Source organism: Pocillopora verrucosa, chromosome 7, assembly GCF_036669915.1.
Source record: "Pocillopora verrucosa isolate sample1 chromosome 7, ASM3666991v2, whole genome shotgun sequence".
NCBI lineage: Eukaryota > Metazoa > Cnidaria > Anthozoa > Scleractinia > Pocilloporidae > Pocillopora > Pocillopora verrucosa.
The window spans coordinates 23,221,664-23,240,968 of record NC_089318.1 but is presented as its reverse complement, the minus strand read 5'-3'; the positions used below and the strand labels follow the sequence as shown (position 1 = coordinate 23,240,968).

The window sequence follows — 19,305 nt, the reverse complement described above, 5'->3', positions numbered from 1 at the left end:
GCCAACTATTTTCGGAGCTTAAAACACAGTTGCTGTTATTGGTCCCCTGGCCTGTTTAAGTTTTGAACTGCGAGTTTCCACATGAGTTCTTAGAAAGATTTCTCCAAACATTTCCACAAAACAAAAGAAACGAGGCTTTATCGATAAACCTCAAATGGCGAACCTAACTTATCTGCGTCGGGAAACTAACACTACAAAACATCTGAAATTATATTGATTCATTCTTGACGATCAGAACAAACAACACATACCTCCATGAAACAGCTTGCCAATGGTAAATGCTTTGGAGGCTTCATCCTTCACTCTCCACGTCGCGAGGTTGGAGAAAATTCCCATACCAGAGGAAGTGCTTAGCTCAGCATCAGGGAAGTTGTTCACTACATTATCCTGTTTTGCAGGACTGTTCTTCTTCTAAAGAATAACAAAAAAATGTCAAATTGAGCCGCAGATTCGCCAGAGGAGAACCAGTTATAGCTACAAAACTAGAAGCAGCCACGCCTACAACACATCTTCATATGATATTTTCTGAAGAAAATAAAGTTTCCTATTGTAATATTTCTCCCGCAGAATCTTTGCTCATAGAAATCTCTGGCTCTTTTTATCTCTTTAGTAGATACCATTGCTTTGGTAGTTAATTATAACATGCGCCGCATTTGCGTGCTTCAGATACCCGGTTTAGACTAACAGTCGTAAATGCAGGTAATTAAGTGTTAAAAACTGAGTTGAAAACGTAAATTGGCCACCGTAGAGGGTTAAAAAGCATCTCTAAATGTACTGCTCGAGTTTTCAAGCAAGTAAAAAGGCACAGCCACCTCTTCCGTCGTGGTTTTCCGCGTCCTTGAACAGTGTACAAAGGACCAGCAAAATCTACGGTTGTTTGGGCGAAGGGTCTGAAGCTGAAACGGAGCCTCATTTTCGAGAGTGGCGCCGTAATCTGACAGGCTGGCTTGCTTCGTCTTCTTTTACATTTATTACATTCGTGATCCCACTCGCGAATCTCCTCGCATGCGGCGATAATCCAAAATCTCTCACTCAACTGGCAAAGAATGAAGTTTGCTCCAGTGGCATGGTTTCCTCTCTCGTGATAGTTCGCCACCCAATGTCCACGAGGCAGAATGATTGGAAATCTAGTATCATATGGGAGAAAATCTGCCAACTTTATTCGACCATCACTCCGGATAACTCCATCGTCACTAATGCAGGACTTAAGCTTTATCAACTAGCTTTTCTTTGGTATTGGTTTCCCTAAGCACAAAGCGGCGTACTCATCACGGAAAGCTTCGCGCTGTGCTAAGCGCACTATTTCCTCTTCAGCATCCTTTATTTCTTCGGGCAACAGTTCCATACTTGCATTCCTGTTGTCTCTGCTGCGCATGTTGTGTATTACTCTTCTCACTCTCGCGTGTACTCGAATCAAGCGCGTCCAACGCGTCTCCACACTCCTGGTGTGTTGTTCAGTTTCTTTCTGAAGGTTACACGTCATAGTGGTTGCACAGGCATTCGTGTCCTCTTTCCTCTTCGAGGACACCACTTTACTCTTAGCTGCAATCAGGCGACTGGTTATGGGGTTATGGTATCGTTATCGTATTCGAAGCGCATAGAGACAGCCGCACCATAAGCTTGCTGAGAGGCATCAACAAATGTCACAATGCGCTTCGACTTGACAGGCTCGGAACGTCGTAGACATCGGGGAATCTTCACTTCTTGCAGACTTTTCAATTGCTCCAACCAATCTCCGATTTTGTCTGCTATTTCATCTTGAACTTCGTTGTCCCAGTCGTAGCCTTGAATCCACAGCTCCAGGAGTAGGATCTTGGCCATAATAACGTATGGGCATACAAATCCCAGTGGGTCAAAAATCGTTGCTCCTTTACGCAATACGTTTCGCTCCGTTGTCTGAAATTCTGGGGAAACTGCAGAAGCGGTGACGGTAAACGCATCTTCACTACTGTTCCACGAAATTCCAAGTGTCTTCGTTATCGGATCTTGACCGCTGTTAATCACGATCTTTGTGGCGCGCTCTTCTGTCGGAATCGCTTCAATAACATTCGGTGAATTAGACATCCACTTCCTTGCTTGCATGCCGGCAACTCCCTATAGTGCTTTCAATTTACGGTACAGCTCCACTCCTTCATCATCGTTTTCTACACTGTCAATAGAATCGTCCATATAGGTTGACTTAAGGACGGTCTCAGTGACAAGGGGATAGCGGTCTTGGTTTCTTCGAGTGTTCTCCTGCGCATCAAACTGCGACTCTATAGGGGTGGAATTCTTTCCAAAAACCACACGACTAAACTCGAATTCGTCTGGCTCTCGGTTAGGACAAGGACGTTGAAAAGATCTTGCTGTAATTTCGGCCCAACATGAATCATGTAATTTAAGGAAATACCATCACATTTAGCGGCACAGTCAAATACGATTCGAACTTTCGTTGTCGATTTATCCATTCTAACGACCGGAAAATGGGGCAAATATCGTGCGGTAGCTGGCGGCTGTTCATCTGAGAGTACCTTTCGTAAATATACCTTTTCAACATAGGTCTAAATAGTTGCTTGATATTCTTCGGCGACGCGGCTGTTTTTCTTCAGATTTCTTTCGGTGCATGGGAGGCGAGAGAGTGCCATGGGTTTAGTGTCAGGGAGATCGGGTTTGTTTTCTTTCCAAGGGACGGCTACACGGTATCTTCCATTTTCGTACTTGAGGGAATCTTTCTTTTTGCCTAGGGCTAGTCTTTCTTCTTCGGCAAGTACGAGTCTGCCATCGCGGTCTGTGCCAGACTTTTCGATTTCCCAGAATCTCTTTAAGCTGTTGTCGACGAGGTTCATAACAAATAAGACTAAGTGGGCGTTTCTGTATTACAGCTGGTCAGGGTCACAGCGGGCGCCCCCTCCCGTGGAGCATCTGGGCGTTTCTCACCGTCAGCATGAGGCAACATTGTCATCGGTCCGGTTTCTGACAAAACTTCACTTCCATGAAGAAGGCGGTGGTGATTTCGAGAACAACCATCTATTCCATACGTGCGGGCCTTTAGGCAATCTTTCCCCCTATGATCAGAGGCTAGGCAACCAAAAACACAACTGTTTTTCTTTAGCGATCTTCCAGCGGTCATCCACTCCTGCGTCATAAAACTCCTTGCAAAACCACACCCCGTGATCGAAACTCTGGCAGAGAGAACATGGAAGCTTCGTACTATTTGGCTCTTTCCCTATTGCAGCAGTATGAAAATTTCGCATCCTGCTCTGTTCCTGGTAACTCGGTACTCTCGGTGGTCTAACGTGCTCGACAGGTTTCGGTTCAATTCCGTTCGCCATTTCCGCTGCTTCTATTTGGAATCTGACTTTGTCTTTCAACCAGTCTCTGAAAGCTATGACTGAATTTTGTCTGGCGCGTTCGTTCAACCAGCGACTGTAAATTTCCAGCTAGCGATCAGGCAACTTTTTCACCAGCAAGCTGTGAAGAGTTCCATCTTCTAACTCTCCGTCTCTTCTTTCGGCCTGTAACTTTACCACTGTAACAAACTTCTCCAATGCGTGAATGTCGTTACTTCTTATTAACGGCGCCTGTTCTAGTTCCAAGTAGGCTCGCGGAAGCCGGCGCGTACCTCAATACTTCGTTTTTAATATCTCTTTGGCCTCCTCGCATTCTTGGACGGTGACTCCGAGACCAAGGATGGCTTCCCTGGCGTTCCCTGTGAGGCATTGGTGTAGCCTTGCCATCTTCAAATTTACTGGCTCCGTTGACTCGTCCACTAGACTTTTAAAGAGGGCCCAAAAATCTTCAAACTTTCTTTTGTCACCATTGAATGTCGGAACTTTTAACGGTTTCAAATATCGGTTTCGGTCGTTGTGGCTGTGGTGACTCTCGTTTAGCTAATCTTCTCGGGCCGATTGCTCGTAGCGATCCGTCGTGTTCTCGCTTAAGGGCGAGTTCATATTCATGACTTTGCACGCGCGGACTTTGATCGCATTTTGTCCCGCTTCGATCGCCCTTTGTACGTCTTTTTGGATGATTTCTGACTTTTTAAAAGCTTCTTTTTTCCCAGTGTCTTCTCCGACTTCGACATAGAAGGCGGACAGTTCCCCTAAAATTTCTTGTACGTCTTCAAGGGCTGCCCACAACTGCTCGATCATACTTTCTATGTCCGTTACTTCGGAATCCTTCACCCATAGTCTTTCTAACTCGTGTCTGAGTTTTGTTACTTTTGTCTTAGCGGAGCGTTTTCTTCTTTTAATCTGAATAAACAGAACGTCGTTTTGATTCTGTTTGTCGACTTCATTCGCAATTTCGTCATTTTTCTCCATAACATTGCTGTCCTCGGATTCGGCAGCCATAGTGCACAACTCAAAACTCAAAAACTCAAATTGTAAACGAAACCTCAAACAAACACCAGTTCATACCTTTCTCCCATCGTAGTCGCCAGAAATGTTCGGAAGCGAGAACGAAAATCTCCTTTAAAAGCAGGCACGTTTAATCGGTAAAAATAAAGGTAAAACGGTAACGGCTTAAAATACATACTCAAAAACAAAAACCTCCAAAATGCGATTAAAACTGAAAAAAAAAACCACGCCAGAAATCTTACGCGTAACTTGCTTACGAACTGGTCAAATTTAAATGTCTCGGCGCACGCGCGCTAATCGCACGACACACCAGTCCGGTACTTTCTTCTTAAGAGAAGAAATTCAATGAAACAAGGCCACATTTAGTCTCCTTGTGTCTCGTTAGAGTTTATCATTCGAAGTTACTTTTTGTGGAGGAAAGAACAGATTTACACACGCCATTGCAGCAAACAAACCAGCAAACTCTCACAATTTCAAAATAAAAAATTTGAATTTACTTATCGATAAACTTTAAGACTTTAATAAGACTTTATCGATAAACTTCAAATGGCGAAATTAACTTACCTTGGTTGGGAAACTAACGCTACAAAACATCTGAAATTATATTGATTTATTCTTGACGACCAGAAGAGACAGACATCGCATACCTCCATGAAACAGCTTGCCAATGGTAGATTTCTATCGCGATTTTCTTTTTACGACAGTAAAGCTCTACTGCTTAAATATGCGGCGAAAGTGTAATTTGTTTCTAACAGTTTCTTCATGCTGTCGTGACATATAGTGATGACGTGCTTTTTTCAGCGATAATAAATATTCTAAATGTGACCATTAATTAGGTTTAGGTGAGTGGAAAGTTTCGTGTTTTCTGAATCAAAATTTCTTTTTTATTATCAATAAGTGTAAAGACCAAAATGGAAGCCTGGCTGATATCCTTCCCGAGGTAATGATGTGATTTGCTTTAAGTTTTATTGACAATCATGCGCACGCGCAAAGTTAAAAAGAGTTCAAGACAATCTCTCATCTCAACATCTCACGGGAAACCCACTGGCGTTTGACCGTCGTCCGTGTTCAAGGGCTAGGGAATTTGAGCCTTTGCCTGGCTGGGGTGGGGAATTTGAACCGAAAGTGTCATGTCTCTCCAGCAGAGATTTGGTCGAGGGGTAGAAAGTCACGGTTGTAGAATTTGCCTTTTACGAAAAGGTTGGGCAGGTTGGGCATTTGAACAATTTTGCCTCGAGGAGCAGGGAATTTGTTTAAACCGATGTTCAAAAGCTCAAATGCCCAGGGGTTTGTCCGCGGGAGGATATTGAAGCTTGGATTTGAACGATACATAAGAAGGAAACTGGAAACTGGTGAACAGTTGAAATTTTTCTGTCTCCATAAACACCTTGGGGCCGGACTCGATCACGAAGTGAGGCAATATTGTACAAGGACATCAAAAACTCGCAAGAAGCTCAAAGGAGAGACTCAACAGACTCAGTACTATTAACATTTTATTAAATAAGGCTTAGCATTAAAGGTTACAAAGGTTACTTTCGTGCTTTAGTACTTGACTTTCCGATCCTGTCTGTTGTCGAAATGACCTATTTGCCATTTCTATCTTACTAATATCATTGTGTTGTTCTGTTTTCTTGATATTTTGCTTATTTTCTGTTTTATTTGTTTATTTTGTGTGTTTTTTAATTTTGTTTATTTTATTCGTTTATACATTTTCTTTGCTGTGCTAAATTTCTTTTTTTTTCTGTTTTTTCTTTAGCCATTATTTTTTTAAAATTCTTTTGATATATTTTGCTTTGAATTTACTTGTGCTCTTAGCACTTTTTTCTTTCAAGTCTGATAGACTCTTTTTTTTTTTTGCTTGCTTGCTTGTTCTTTGTTCTCCTTTTTTTCTTTGAGCTTTTAGCTAATAAGAATTTTGGTCATTTATATGTTTGTTTTGCTTAACCATTGTTTTTTTTTTTTGTCTTTTTTTTTACGTTTCTTGTTTCAAACTTGCAACTCATGGTAAAGTTAAAGGTGTTTGGTGACAAAATCCGGTATACCTGCAAACAAATGGCAGAAAAAAATGTGAAAGCTGTCACTAGAGAAAGTTCAGCCTCCTAGGTTCGGTTTCATTCAAATAAATCTCTGGTATTTTTTATTTTTTGTAGTTAAAGTTTTCGCTTCCCATAAATTATTTGATTTACCACAACTAGTGATTTTGCTCTTTGCTGTAATAATTGCCCCCCCCCCCCGCCCCCCACCTTTATTCCAGCATGCATTTTAGATATCTATACATTGATTACCACCCTGTTCTATAAGTCTCACCTTGGATATCATGAAGGTACCTTTTGGACGTTGTCATAGCAATCCTTTGCCTCATTTCTCTACTGCAAAAACATTCAACAAATTTCAGAGTAAGATCAGGAGAGGACAGGAGAGCTTAATTGTTAAGCGTTGGGCAGGAGGGAGGTTTCAATCAGCCAATCACCTTCCAATTTTGTAGTTTAAATCAAGAGCGACATTAAACAATTTACTCCTCCTTTGTCGGTCGATTAATGCAAATTTTCCCTTTCTTTCATTTCTAGGCTTTTTTTCTTCTCTCAGAAATTGTCATTGTTATGATTAATTGATAGTAAGACTTCGTGTCGTCCAATTCGGTTGTAAGTAATCGTACTCATCGCGTTCGTCCAATTTTGTTATCACTCGTATTATTACAGACCGAACTAGATCCCATTAAATCCTGCTAACATTACTAATTGTATTATTTCGTCTCTGAATAACTTTGCATATGAAATAATTGTTTTTTGCTTGTCAAATCCTTATTTGTCTAAATTTTTTTCAAAACGGATACAACAAATATTTACACTCACTTGAGAAATGGACGGAGGAAAAGACCAAGTGCCTTCAGTTTCCTTTGTGGTTTGAAGATGATGCATTTAGACAAGCGATCCAGGAAACTGAAAAGGAAAAGAAATAGAGAATAATACATAGGTGCGAGTAGATATGGAATTTATCTTCCATTGTTTGACTTCTCACTGACTCCTGAGTGAGAAAACAGAATCCTGACGTCAAAGAATCTATATCATGTTTGCTTGCTTATCAAAATCATTTGGATTACCCGGTCTTTAGTTTTTGATAAACTTTTGTTCTCAGCTCATCCTTGATGGTGCATTTTTCACTGCCGCCATGAACGACAATCAAAAAGTGATGCGTGTCCACGTACGTGAGGATAAAAGCTTCAAGGTATCTGCAAAAAAAAAAAGACATTCTATTGTTGGTAACCGTTGTGCAAACATATTACACGATGCAACATAGAGCCGATTGGAAAGAGGCTAATCGGACACGAGATTTGATAATTCATGATAGCACGAGAAATCCGAATTCAGTAATTGTTTCATTATATATTTTCTTGCGCTTAAGACTGAGCTTATATGATTTTGATACTTACGAGATGAATTCTCTCACGGCCTGTTTGAATTCCTTCTTATTTTTGAAATGTTCTTTCTTCGGAAGTTTATCTGTATCTATAAAGATGATATCTTTGCCGTCATCGGTTTGAACCCCTACAAAAAAAAGAAGAAAAGAAATTACATGTATTTACATCAAAACTGAGAGGCATACAGCGCACAAGTCTAAGACCTTACTGACGTGTGATAGCATCATTTCATTTCATCCTGGAGTGCCATCAAAAATAAACCAAAAAAGCCAAAATAAGGCAGTTGCAAATAAATATTCTGGCCTTGGTTTTTAAAATCAGTATGAAACCCTAAAGCTTTATACAGTCATGAGCTTAAATGATAAATGAATCAGTACCCAGACGATATAAGGCGTCTTCATATTGATTGGACTCTGGAACCTCCCTGTCAAATAGGATCTCTTCCGTGACTTGGTCATCCTGTGCGTTATCACAGCCGGGGCTTTCCTGCGCAGATGTGATCACCGGTGTTGCGAATAGCTCCTTGTTTTTAAATGCTTAAATCAAGAATAGCTTTTAGTTTTGTTTTCTCTCTTTAACATATCAATAAAACTTGTTACAGTCCTATTTGAGATCTTAAATTTTAATATTTTTGACAAGAATAAAGAATGTTAACTACACATCTGTGCAGAACCCCAATTCAAAAAATAGGTATGTTTTCTTAACGGAAAGTAGCTTAAATGAAACCAAACAAATGCTACATACTATTGTAATTAATCACCAAGTTTAAAATATTTTCACACGTCTAATTGCAATCGTTTTCAGATGGAAAAAAAAAAGATGTAGCTCGGTGAACATAGAACAAGAGTGTCGAAAGTGATCTGCAAATTCCATTGAATATACAACGCTGTGTGATTGGTCAGGGAAACTCGCCACACTGTTTTAACCAATCAGATGCAGGACAACACTTAAAACAACCAATAAGGCTTCCGACCAATTGACTCCGGTTAAACTAACAGCAAATAACAAACACATCAGTTCTTCTTATTAGCTTTATATAAAACTTACGACTTCCTCCGTCCAGGTTTGAGCTTCCACATTTATATGTCGGCCACTTTCCTTTCCGGGCTAAAAATATTGGGGGAAAATATGTATAAGATATGTAAATAAGTTGCTTTGAATATTTAGATAAAGAAAAAGGACAAAGGACGAGGTTACTCATCATGTACGATACACGAGGCGTAAAAAATGACCAGTAGAACGAAACCTCCACATAATGGCATTGGAGGTGGCTACACCATGCAACAAAGGATTTATTTTATGACTTATATTGATTTTTGACGTATATGTAAGTTGTTATAGCCTTGCCTCACTTAGCTTCGCTTTGCCCGCCCTGCTTATATTACCCCTTCACCGCCTTGAAATCGAATCCAATCCTTTAAAAAACACATGACCGTAATAGGCAACTACTGACTTTTATAAGGTGTAAAGCCTTGTTGCGTGCGTCGCTTCCCCTACTTTTAGGACTTACAAGGCCCAATTTCCAACGGTTCCACAACGTTTTTGTCTAGAAAAGACAGCGGATATTTTCTGTTGCTTTGTTGCTTGGCGCAATCCTCATCTGATTGTCCCTGATAAACAACAGTAAATGTTACAGGTGTTAATGTTTTTGACGGAGGATGTTTCAATGAAGTATTTTAAAGCATGTTTACGATGCTTAATGTAAAGGAGGCTGTACCCAGGCCGAGATAAAAACTTGTGAAATTGAAGGGTGTCTGCCAAATTTGTAGCTCCGAAACTTTGTTCTTTATTGTAAACGATTGCTATTTAGGTCATCAGCCCTCGTACTCTTCAAGCTACAATTATTTCATCCCATCACCTTAGCTTACGAGAGAATATTGATACAGTAGCATTTATTTATACAATATCGATAGAGGGTTAAGCGCGCTCAGCCTTTTCTGGTGCGTCTCTAGAAGCGATTACTGAATCCTCGTGTGTATATTTAGAGTAAACGCGCAAGGTCTCGTCCTTTCACTTCTAGAGGAGGAATATGTAAGGTGTTGGACTGTGTGAGGTAAATGAGTGTGTGAGGTAATATATGTCTTACCTCAGAACTTTTGTCGTCCTCTGATGCTTCATCCTTCACTCTCCACGCCACGAGGTTGGAGAAAATTGCCATACCAAACGAAGTGCTTGGCTCAGCATCAGGAAAATTGTTCGCCATATTATCCTGTTTTGCAGGACTGTTCTTCTTCTAAGGAATAACAAAAAAAATGTCAAACTGAGCCGCAGATTCGCCAGAGGAGAACCAGTTATAGCTAGAAAACTAGAAGCAGCCACGCCTACAACAGATCTTCATATGATATTTACTGAAGAAAATAAAGTTTCCTGTTGGAATATTTCGCCTGCAGAATCTTTGCACGGGTTCATAGAAATCTCTATGGCTCTTTTTTTATCTCTTCAGTAGATACCATTTCTTTGGTAGTTAATTATAACATGTGCTGCATTTACGTGCTTCAGATACCCGTTTAGACTAACAGTCGTAAATGCAGATTGATTTCAATAGATTATTACGCCTAAAAACTGTTTCGATTGGATAGAGCTTCTTACAGACCTCTTCAGGTGAACAGGGACGAGGCTCTGCCGAGTTTTCAACTGTATCGAGGCAATCGTCTGCGGCGGCAAAATGCTAGAAAAAAAAGAACATCTACATAAATTAAATTTCCTTAACATCAATGTAAGATGGTTTAATTACAATCCACTGTTCCAGTACCGTAAACGGAATTAACTCCTGAAAAGACTCACGAAAACAACATGATGGTCTCGTGTTGAGGCTCAAACGTCTCACAAGGTTATTATAATATCCAGATAAACTATTGCCTTCTGCTACAGTCCTACCTCAATGGATGCTTTTCCAGGCTCTTCCCTGGCATATTCTTCGGTAGAAAGTCTTTGACTATTTGTTCGTTCCGGATTATCCGTCGGACACAATGCTGAAACACAGGACTTGACCGAGACGACCGAACCGTTTTCTTCTGAAGGCTGTGAATAAGTAGGAGGTTTAGATGATAACGATTGCATATGTCGGACAGCAGTTCCGAACAGGGTGGAATCTCTAGCCTCTCCAAGCTAAGAGTCAATAATTATTAGGTATGTGCAAGCAATAATCTTATTAAACTGTGAGCTTGCTTTTTTTTTTCCTCTCCTTTTTTCTGAACCAAAAGATTTCAGAGAAGTGAAAGCAGTTACAAGATCCGTTAAAACCCGTTTAAAAGGTAATGGACTCTTAGAGTAGACAACGCCCTCCTCCAACCAAACAACATAGTGAATATGGTTGATTTCCTTTGTCGAGCAAGTGTACATTTTACTCAAGAAGGCTGTAAAGTCATTTTTGGAATCACGACTCTAAAATTATGTCTGTTTAAATATAAAACATTCATCCAAAGTTTTGGAATTAACGCCAAATACAGAGTGCCAACTATTTTCAGAGCTAAAACACTGTAACACGTGCTGGTAAATCTGTTATTGGTCTCCTGGCATGTTCAAGTTTTTGACTGCGAGTTTTCTCAAAAGGAGTCCTTAAAGAGAGTTTTCTCCGAACGTTTTCGCGAAACAAAAAAAAACAAACAAACAGGACTTTTTCGATAAACTTTAAATGTCGAACCTTTCTTTCTGAAATCATATTGTTTCATTCTAGAAGAAATTCTGACGACCAGAAGAAACAGACATTACATACCTCCATGAATGAGGCCTATAGTAGATTTCTAGCGCGATTTTCTTTTTCCGACAATAAAGCTGTAATGCTTAGGTAAGCGGAGAAATTAATCTGTTTCAATTAGTTTCGTCACGCTGTCGTAACAGATTGATGACGTGTTCTTTTTTAGCGAAAGTAAATATTCGAAATGTGAGCAATAATTGGATGATTAGTTGAATGGAAAGTTTTGTGTTTTCCGGAATTAAAATTTCTTTCTTATTATCAATAAGTGTAGAATAGTTAAGACCAAAATGGAAGCCTGACTGATATCCTAAGCGGAGTAACGAGGTGATATGCTTTAAGTTTGATTGAAAGTCATGCGCGCGCGCAAAGTTAAAAACAGCAACAGCAGCAACAACAAAGAAAACAAAACAAGAAGCAGCACCAAAACGTCTGTCTTTCCCTCTTTCCGCATGTCGTTCTGTCTACATGTCTATGTGCTTCTTTGTTACCGCCTTTGCGCGGCACGCTTGAGAAATTGTTTCTCGATTCGTTTGAGGTTTGTTTATTGGTTTGTCTGTTTTTTTTTTAAAGCAATAGGTACCGCCTAGTTGTCAAAGTACTTAAAAATGTCTATTCTGGACTAATCACCGTCTTGACTGATGGCGAAATATAATGAAGCTACGTAAATTATTCTTCGAATGTTGAACGTTTAACTGATACCTTTATGCAGTTTCACGCAGCAGTGACCCGCTGTCTAACCCCTCAAGGCGCGATGCGACTGGGTGGGTCAGGTCTTTAAAAGGCTTCGTTATCGATTACCAAAGATCATGCTATTCGTCATCACGCCCCATAGGACTATCACTGATTCTGAGAGGGGTGCCTGGCAGCATATCCACCTAGTCCCCGATCCCCTTTAAGCAAACCACCGTTACAGTCTCGTGTAGGAGAGATCAGGGCGAAAAAAGAAGTGTTCAAACAAAGACAACCCAGATCAGACATTGTGGGCAGTTCTGCCGGTCTTGGATCGGCCCTTTTGTTCTTCAGCGCTAATGTGCACGAGCAGGTACAAGGACTGATCCGACCTTACCAGCAACCAATTAATTTTATTTTCTCTGAAACAACGGCATATTTTCACAAGTTATATTAATCATTTTATTTCAGGGAACGATAGAGAACAACCCTGTGAGACCCTTAAATTTTGAGTCGTTTGATCTTATAACACTACTGCCTATTGTGTTGAATAATTGTGTTGTTTTACCTCAATTTGCTGTATTAAATTTAATGTTCATCCAGTTGAACTGATCGTAGCTTGAATGGTTAAATTATTATGTACGCTAAGCCTGATCTTCCACATATGCTTTTGAAAAAGTTAATTGGCGATCTCTATAAGAGCGGTCCTAGGCATTTCGCATCGGAAAAAATTTTTGCCACAAACTTTGCCCAATAAACTATCTTGGGTAGTAAGTAAATAAGGCCACATTGGTTTCTGGAAATACGTCAAAAAAATTTTTATGACAGTTCTCGATAATCAAAGCTGTAAAAGCCCCTTTTTGACCTCTTACGACATCGTTATGCTCATTAAATAATGACCTCTGGAAGAATCGAATTTTTATCCCAGAAATCGTGGGATTCCGGTTTTAACTGCGCATGTCTACATGGTTAAGCTTTTGCCTCCGGTTGACTTCTGCGCGTGCCCAAAACAGAGCACACGGTTCTTTACGCCGGCGGAAGAAGAAAAGAACATAACTTAATTTTCTGTAAGTGAACTTACGACTCATCGTAATTAATCGAAAATGTAATTTATAAACCAGAAGAAAATACCGAGATTTTATCCAGAGCACCTTCTGGTGCTCCTGGAGGTTTGGAAGTGAAAGAAAAAGGGATAAGTAATGGCCTTTAACGTAGCTTTTACGCTGTTTCCAGGTTCCCGCGTGTAATAGTAATAGTTAGTGAAGATGGACTTTGAGCAACCATAAGTGCAGCAGTGTTATCTACTTAAAGAATATTGGGCTTAGAGGAAATGAAAAAGGAATAACGACAAATTTAAGAAGCGATTGGTTTAGATTCCAGAGAATTCCTACAACAATATAATAAGTTTTGCTTTTGGAGGGGTTGTCTGCGATGCAACCCAAAATATATACGCATCATCCTTTCTTAACTCGATATTTGCATGTTCTGTCAACTAAATATAAACAGAATGTAATTCTCCATATATTGGCAAACAGTTTCATTTTGAATGTATTAAACTCTGTTGAATGTTTCTGATCATAGTTAATTGAACACAAATACACAAATATATTGACATGGAATTTTGAGTGACAGATATCATATTGTAATTGTAAAAAAAAATGCTTATCATAATGCAAACCAGCTGTAAATGTAGCATCATGTAAAACCTTCATACTTAAGGACCTCAGTATTTCTATGGCCAGCCATCTCAAGTATTTCAGTCCCTGTTGACTGCTTGGTTAAATTAGTGTTAAAGTATAGGTGATTGAAAAAGAGGATTTAATGTGTCGCAAGATTCAGAGATAAATATGAAACGATTACCTCCGTGTTTCCATCGGGAGTGTCTTCTTGTACCCGAGTCGTGGGTATAACGGATCTTTTGAGTAGTTTACTAGCGGTAACGCTGATAGTGAAACTGTGGCCTGAGAAGGGGTTTGGAGGGCGACAGACCTCATTTCTGTTTTTTAAGAATGCGACCCTTTTCTTCGCGATTTCCTTATATATTTAGCCTACTCGATTTCTTCTTTGATACTGAATACTATCATGCTATTCTGATGTCGAACTCTTTTACATTAGTACATTTCCGTACGCTCGCAAGACCTCTACAATTCTTTCCTTTCTGCTTTTCACTTAAAACAAATTACTATGATGGTTTATTTCTAATTACACGTCTTTGACATCAACGACAGCAATCCATCGTTCCATGAAGAACAGCTTCCCGCCATTGCAGTATGCAGCGGCTTTGGCTGGATGTTTTCTCACATATCGACAGGCAGTTTACAAATGAAAACTTCCACGCAAAAAAAAAACAACAGCAACAGTAACAACAGTAAAAACAATTCAAATTTATCACTGTTAATGCTTCACTTCCGGCCCGATCGATCCCTTCCGTAAATAACACTTCCTATGTAGAGTCTATCGTTTTCCTATAAACCAATCAAAAAATTGAATTAATCGAGTCTCCGAGAGGTTATTTGGCGACCATACCGCTGACAAGGAGCCAAAATGACACTAGGTTCGATATTGCGTAACACACTACATGCAGCAAGAAAACTTTTGTATTCCTTAATGAAGGAGTTGTCAGTAATCGGATCCTTACGTTTGCGCACAGATTTCTGGGATCGCCACGGGGCAAACATTGCAACTCGCTGGAGAGGAACGCATGGAGAAAGATTGTTTGAACGTCCAAAGAGGGATTTTGGCGAGAGATAATGGCTTTTCCGCGGAATTACCACGAATTATGTTATCAAAATACCGAAAAACCTTCTTTCCTTGCGTAAGGTCTATCGTAAAATCGTCATCGCGTAATGGTCTCGAAATATTACAAAATTAGCCATGAAATAGCTCATTTAAGTATATTCAGTAAAGCCTTTCTTTATACTTGTTCACGTATTTAATAAACAAATTACGACGTTTGAAAATATACCACCTCAAAGGAGAGATGTCGTCGTCAGCGGCGATGGAAATTATTTAAACATAAGGATCCTGTCAACCAATCATACAATTGGGTGGGATAAGTCTAAAATTATTACCACTAATTGACATTACCACCAGCGCCTTTGTTTGGAGGCCTGGCACGGAATAGAATAAATAGCGTCCGTTGGCTGTTCTTTCGTGACAGGGTTTTTAGGTTTAGCGAAAATGTGCCCCAAACATGAGGGTCCTGTCATGAAAGAACAATGATCCGACGCTATCTATTCTATTCCGTGCAATGACTGTGATCACGAGTGCATCGGACAGACCAAACGTCAGTTTGGTACACGTATGAAAGAGCACCAAAAAGTGGCCTTCTTTTGCAGAAAAGAAAATTCAGCTTTGTCTGAGCACATATGCCACACCAACCCTACAATTGGGCTGGACAGGTCTAAAATTATCAGGAGAATCGACGTTACCACAAGCGCCTTTGTTTGAAAGCCTGTCACGGAATAAAATAAATAGCATCGGTTCACCGTTCTTCCGTGACAGGGTTCTGAGGTTTAACGAAAATATGCCCCAAACCTGAGGGCAATGACTGTGATCACGAGTAGATCAGACAGACCACACGTCAGTTTGGTACACGTTTGAAAGAGCATCAAAAAGTGGTCTTCTTTCGTAGAAAAGAAAATTCAGCTTTGTCGGAGCACATATGCCTTATCAACCAAATAATTGGGTGGGACAAGTCTAAAACTATCACCACTAATCGACGTTACCACCCACCAGCGCCTATATTTGGAAGCCTGTCATATCAACTCAGCCCACGCTTCTTTAAATCGTGATGATGCCGGCTTACCACATGACGTTTGTTTACAATTCGTCAGAGAAAAGGGCAGCTGTATGGTTTGAAATGTTCATACAGATTTGAATAGCTTAAGCTCTCTTAAGTCAAATATAAAAGAACAGAAACTAATTTTCCAAAAGAGTTTCTCAATAAAACGTTGACTGAACGCTCATTCATCATTATGATATTCGATACCTTTTTCGTCACGAGACAAAATAATTTGCCAGATTTTAGCCGTTTGAAATGTTTACAGTATCAACCAGTGTGTTCTAAAAGCTCGGTCCTACTATATTTTCTTTCTGAAGTAGTTAAAATCTAAGATTTGTGAAGCTACTGATGATGAATGGTCGGAGTTTGCTTAACAGACTAATTTGCATAATTCTGCTGTCACGCAAGCAAAATTACCAAAAGTTTGAAGTCGCTATGGCGAAGGAAATAAGTGCAAGATGTTTTTACATTTCTATGTTTTCAAACATCTAAATATATATATAGAAGAAATCAACCGGAATTTTTAATGGTCCGGTCTGGACTTGAGGAATATCACCCAAGAAAGAAAGAGTACTTTTGACCACTTTAGAAAGATGTCTAACGGGTGTTTTATTCAAATAAATTATGGCGAAACCTCTAAATACACTCATATAAAGATTGAAATACTTTCCAAATCCCTCATATATCACACAATTTAGGAATACAAACGTTTTCGTGCTGCAAGTAGTGTGTTACGAGGAGCGAGCTTGTCAACCTTTGAAATTTTCGCAAGATGTCAAAAAAGGGCCGTTTACAGCTTTGATTGTTAAGAGCTCTCGAAAAATTTTATAACGTATTTCCAGAAACCAATGTGGTTTTATTTACTTACTACCAAAGATAGTTTAATGGGCAAAGTTTGAGGAAAAACTTTTTTCTGATGCGAAATGCCTAGGACCGCTCATACAGAGATCGCCACTTAAACCAAGAAAAGATTAGACTAGAAGCTTTGAGTTGCTAGTCAAACCAATACATTTTCACAGAGAAAAAGCAAGTAAGAATGGTTTTTAGCTCTGGACTTCCGTAATGGTTACTTATACGATCAATTAGTTAAAAAACAAGTCTCTTTGCTTATCAAAGGCTTGTTAGTGTGTGACAAAAAAAAATTCACAAAACGATGGCAATCATAAGAAACTTTCATTCTTACCAAGGGACACCAATAACCACTACCCCCTTGAACAATTATTGATGAGAGAAAGACAAACGACTGAACAAAGTCATGAACGCTAAAATGACACACAACTGAGTTCTAAGCAGAAGTACCGCGTGTTCCTGGTTCAACCTCATTATCATGAGGACTTCAAATTTAATGTTCATTTGAAATCATTATCTTTGCTTGTTTCGTAGTGTTCTGATTTTCATCTACAGAGTTAGGAGTGGGCTCTACCTTGTGCCGTCTGTTGACCATATCAATCACGTTTTCTTGCTCTGCCCTCTGGGTGAGAATTCTGGGGCACATGAGGAACAGAATCTTCTTGTAGCTCCGGCGGTAGTTTTTGTTGCTCAGTCCGTAGATAACAGGATTCACACAGCTAGTGGCAAAAGTAAGAAATGCCACAGCGTGGTGTTCTTCAGAGTCCGGCCTCATTTTTCCTGCAAACACCAAAAGGGCAGTTATCTGATTCGGTGTGAGGCAGATCGTGGAAACAAAACAAACAAAACCAATCATCCGTGTCATTTTCCCGCGAAGTTTAGCCTTACTCGCCTGTGACGTCACTGCTGATGTCATAACCATTCCCACCATGTGGATATAGAGCGCAATCATGGCGAGGCAAGGGAAGAAGGTCATCATGGTAATTTGAAAGACAGCCAGTAGGACACGAAAGGTGGAGCCTGGCGCCAAGATTCGATACTCACACATTCTCCTGGAAGATGGGAGGTACACTGTTTCAATAACGGCCGTACTCACAGTAGCGAGAGAACACACCCAAGATACAAGGATGTAGCTAAGAACCGTTCTCTTGGTCATAGTCATGCAGTAACTGAAAGGTTTTACGACAGCAAACCAACGGTCAGCGGACAAACCCAGACAAATGTATGTTGAGAACATCACCAAGTGGAAAAGAAGAAAACGGCTCCATATAAACCGGCAGAATATCTCTCCCAGAACGGGGCTTTTCGGGTAGGGAAACAAATCACCATAGATATAAGCAGGGTTAGTAACCAAGCAAATACCGATCGACGCATCAGCGATGGCCAGCGAGAGAATCAAAATGTTGTAAGATTTCTTTAACAGCTTCTTTTCCCAAACGAAGACTAGAATAACAAGTGTGTTTCCGAAAAATGCAAACATGGAAACAACAGAGTAAACAGCTTGCTGAATGGGGCTTATGTTTCCAACACTACTGCTCAAGGAAGAGGCTTCGGACGTTGCTTCCAGAGAGGAAATGTTCCAAGTTGAATTCATCTGTAACCGTTGTTTAGACGCAAACCTTGGTTAGAACATCGAAGCCACTCGCTTTGTTTTGAACGGCGATAGACTGTGATACCTTGCGGATCTCCTATTTCACATATGATAAAACAGTTCAAGTAAAATAAAGTTGAGGAAATTCGCTCCAAAATTTTATTTTAAGAACAAAAAAAGTGAGTGCATTTGTTTTCCGTATTTTTAAAAGTTAAGCATTCAAAGACTGATCAATCGCGATAAGAAAAAAGAATAAAATCCCAATTAAATGATCAAAAACGTTAAAAATGTTTTTTCCGACTAGAAACTTTGTTACATTAAGTTTGCTTACGGAGAAAAATTTATACATCCTACAAAAGTAAACATCATACAATTTTTCCTCTCACCAACACACACACATATATATATAAATATATATTCAATGCCGAGAACGAAAACATTAGTGAGATTTATCTCTCTAAAAGAAGCTCGCTTAGACGAATTTTTGACTAATACCCTGTTCACACCAAAGCTAAAACATGTTTTACAGTTTTTTTGGCGAAACACGATTTAAAACTGTTTTTTGTTTTGTTTCTCCTTCTCAAAGAAGTTCATCCGGCTGGCTCTGATGTAAAAATTTAGCAAAATGAAAATATAATCTAGTGATTACTTGAAAACCCTTATAAAATTCGTTTTTGTTTTTTTTGTTTTTTTGGTTTCCATTGATAAATTTCATTCTCTAAACATGCTTTGCTCGTGTGAATGCGGCGTAAGAAACTTACCTGCAGTCCAGCAATGTACCATACGCCAGTTATGCGATCTTTGAGCAACAAAATTTCCGAGTTTCTAAATAAATCTACTGAAAGCAACCATACAGACAGTTTTCAGTCACAAGACACTCGAGAACCCAGTCACGAAACGTAAATACAATTATCAAGTGGGTAAGCGAGAATAAAAAACGGCGAGTTTTGGTTGAATAAA

General features: G+C 39.6%; 1 protein-coding gene and 1 pseudogene across 1 annotated transcript; both read right to left on the bottom strand.

Annotated features, from left to right (window-relative positions):
• Positions 1 to 765: 765 nt before the first annotated feature.
• LOC136282630 (uncharacterized) lies at positions 766 to 2,082 on the bottom strand (annotated as a pseudogene).
• Positions 2,083 to 17,247: 15,165 nt separating this feature from the next.
• Positions 17,248 to 18,348, bottom strand: LOC131792012 (somatostatin receptor type 4-like). The gene has a single exon (XM_059109374.2). The coding sequence runs from the start codon at positions 18,346 to 18,348 to the stop codon at positions 17,248 to 17,250; it is 1,101 nt and encodes a 366-aa protein (XP_058965357.2).
• Positions 18,349 to 19,305: the final 957 nt, after the last annotated feature.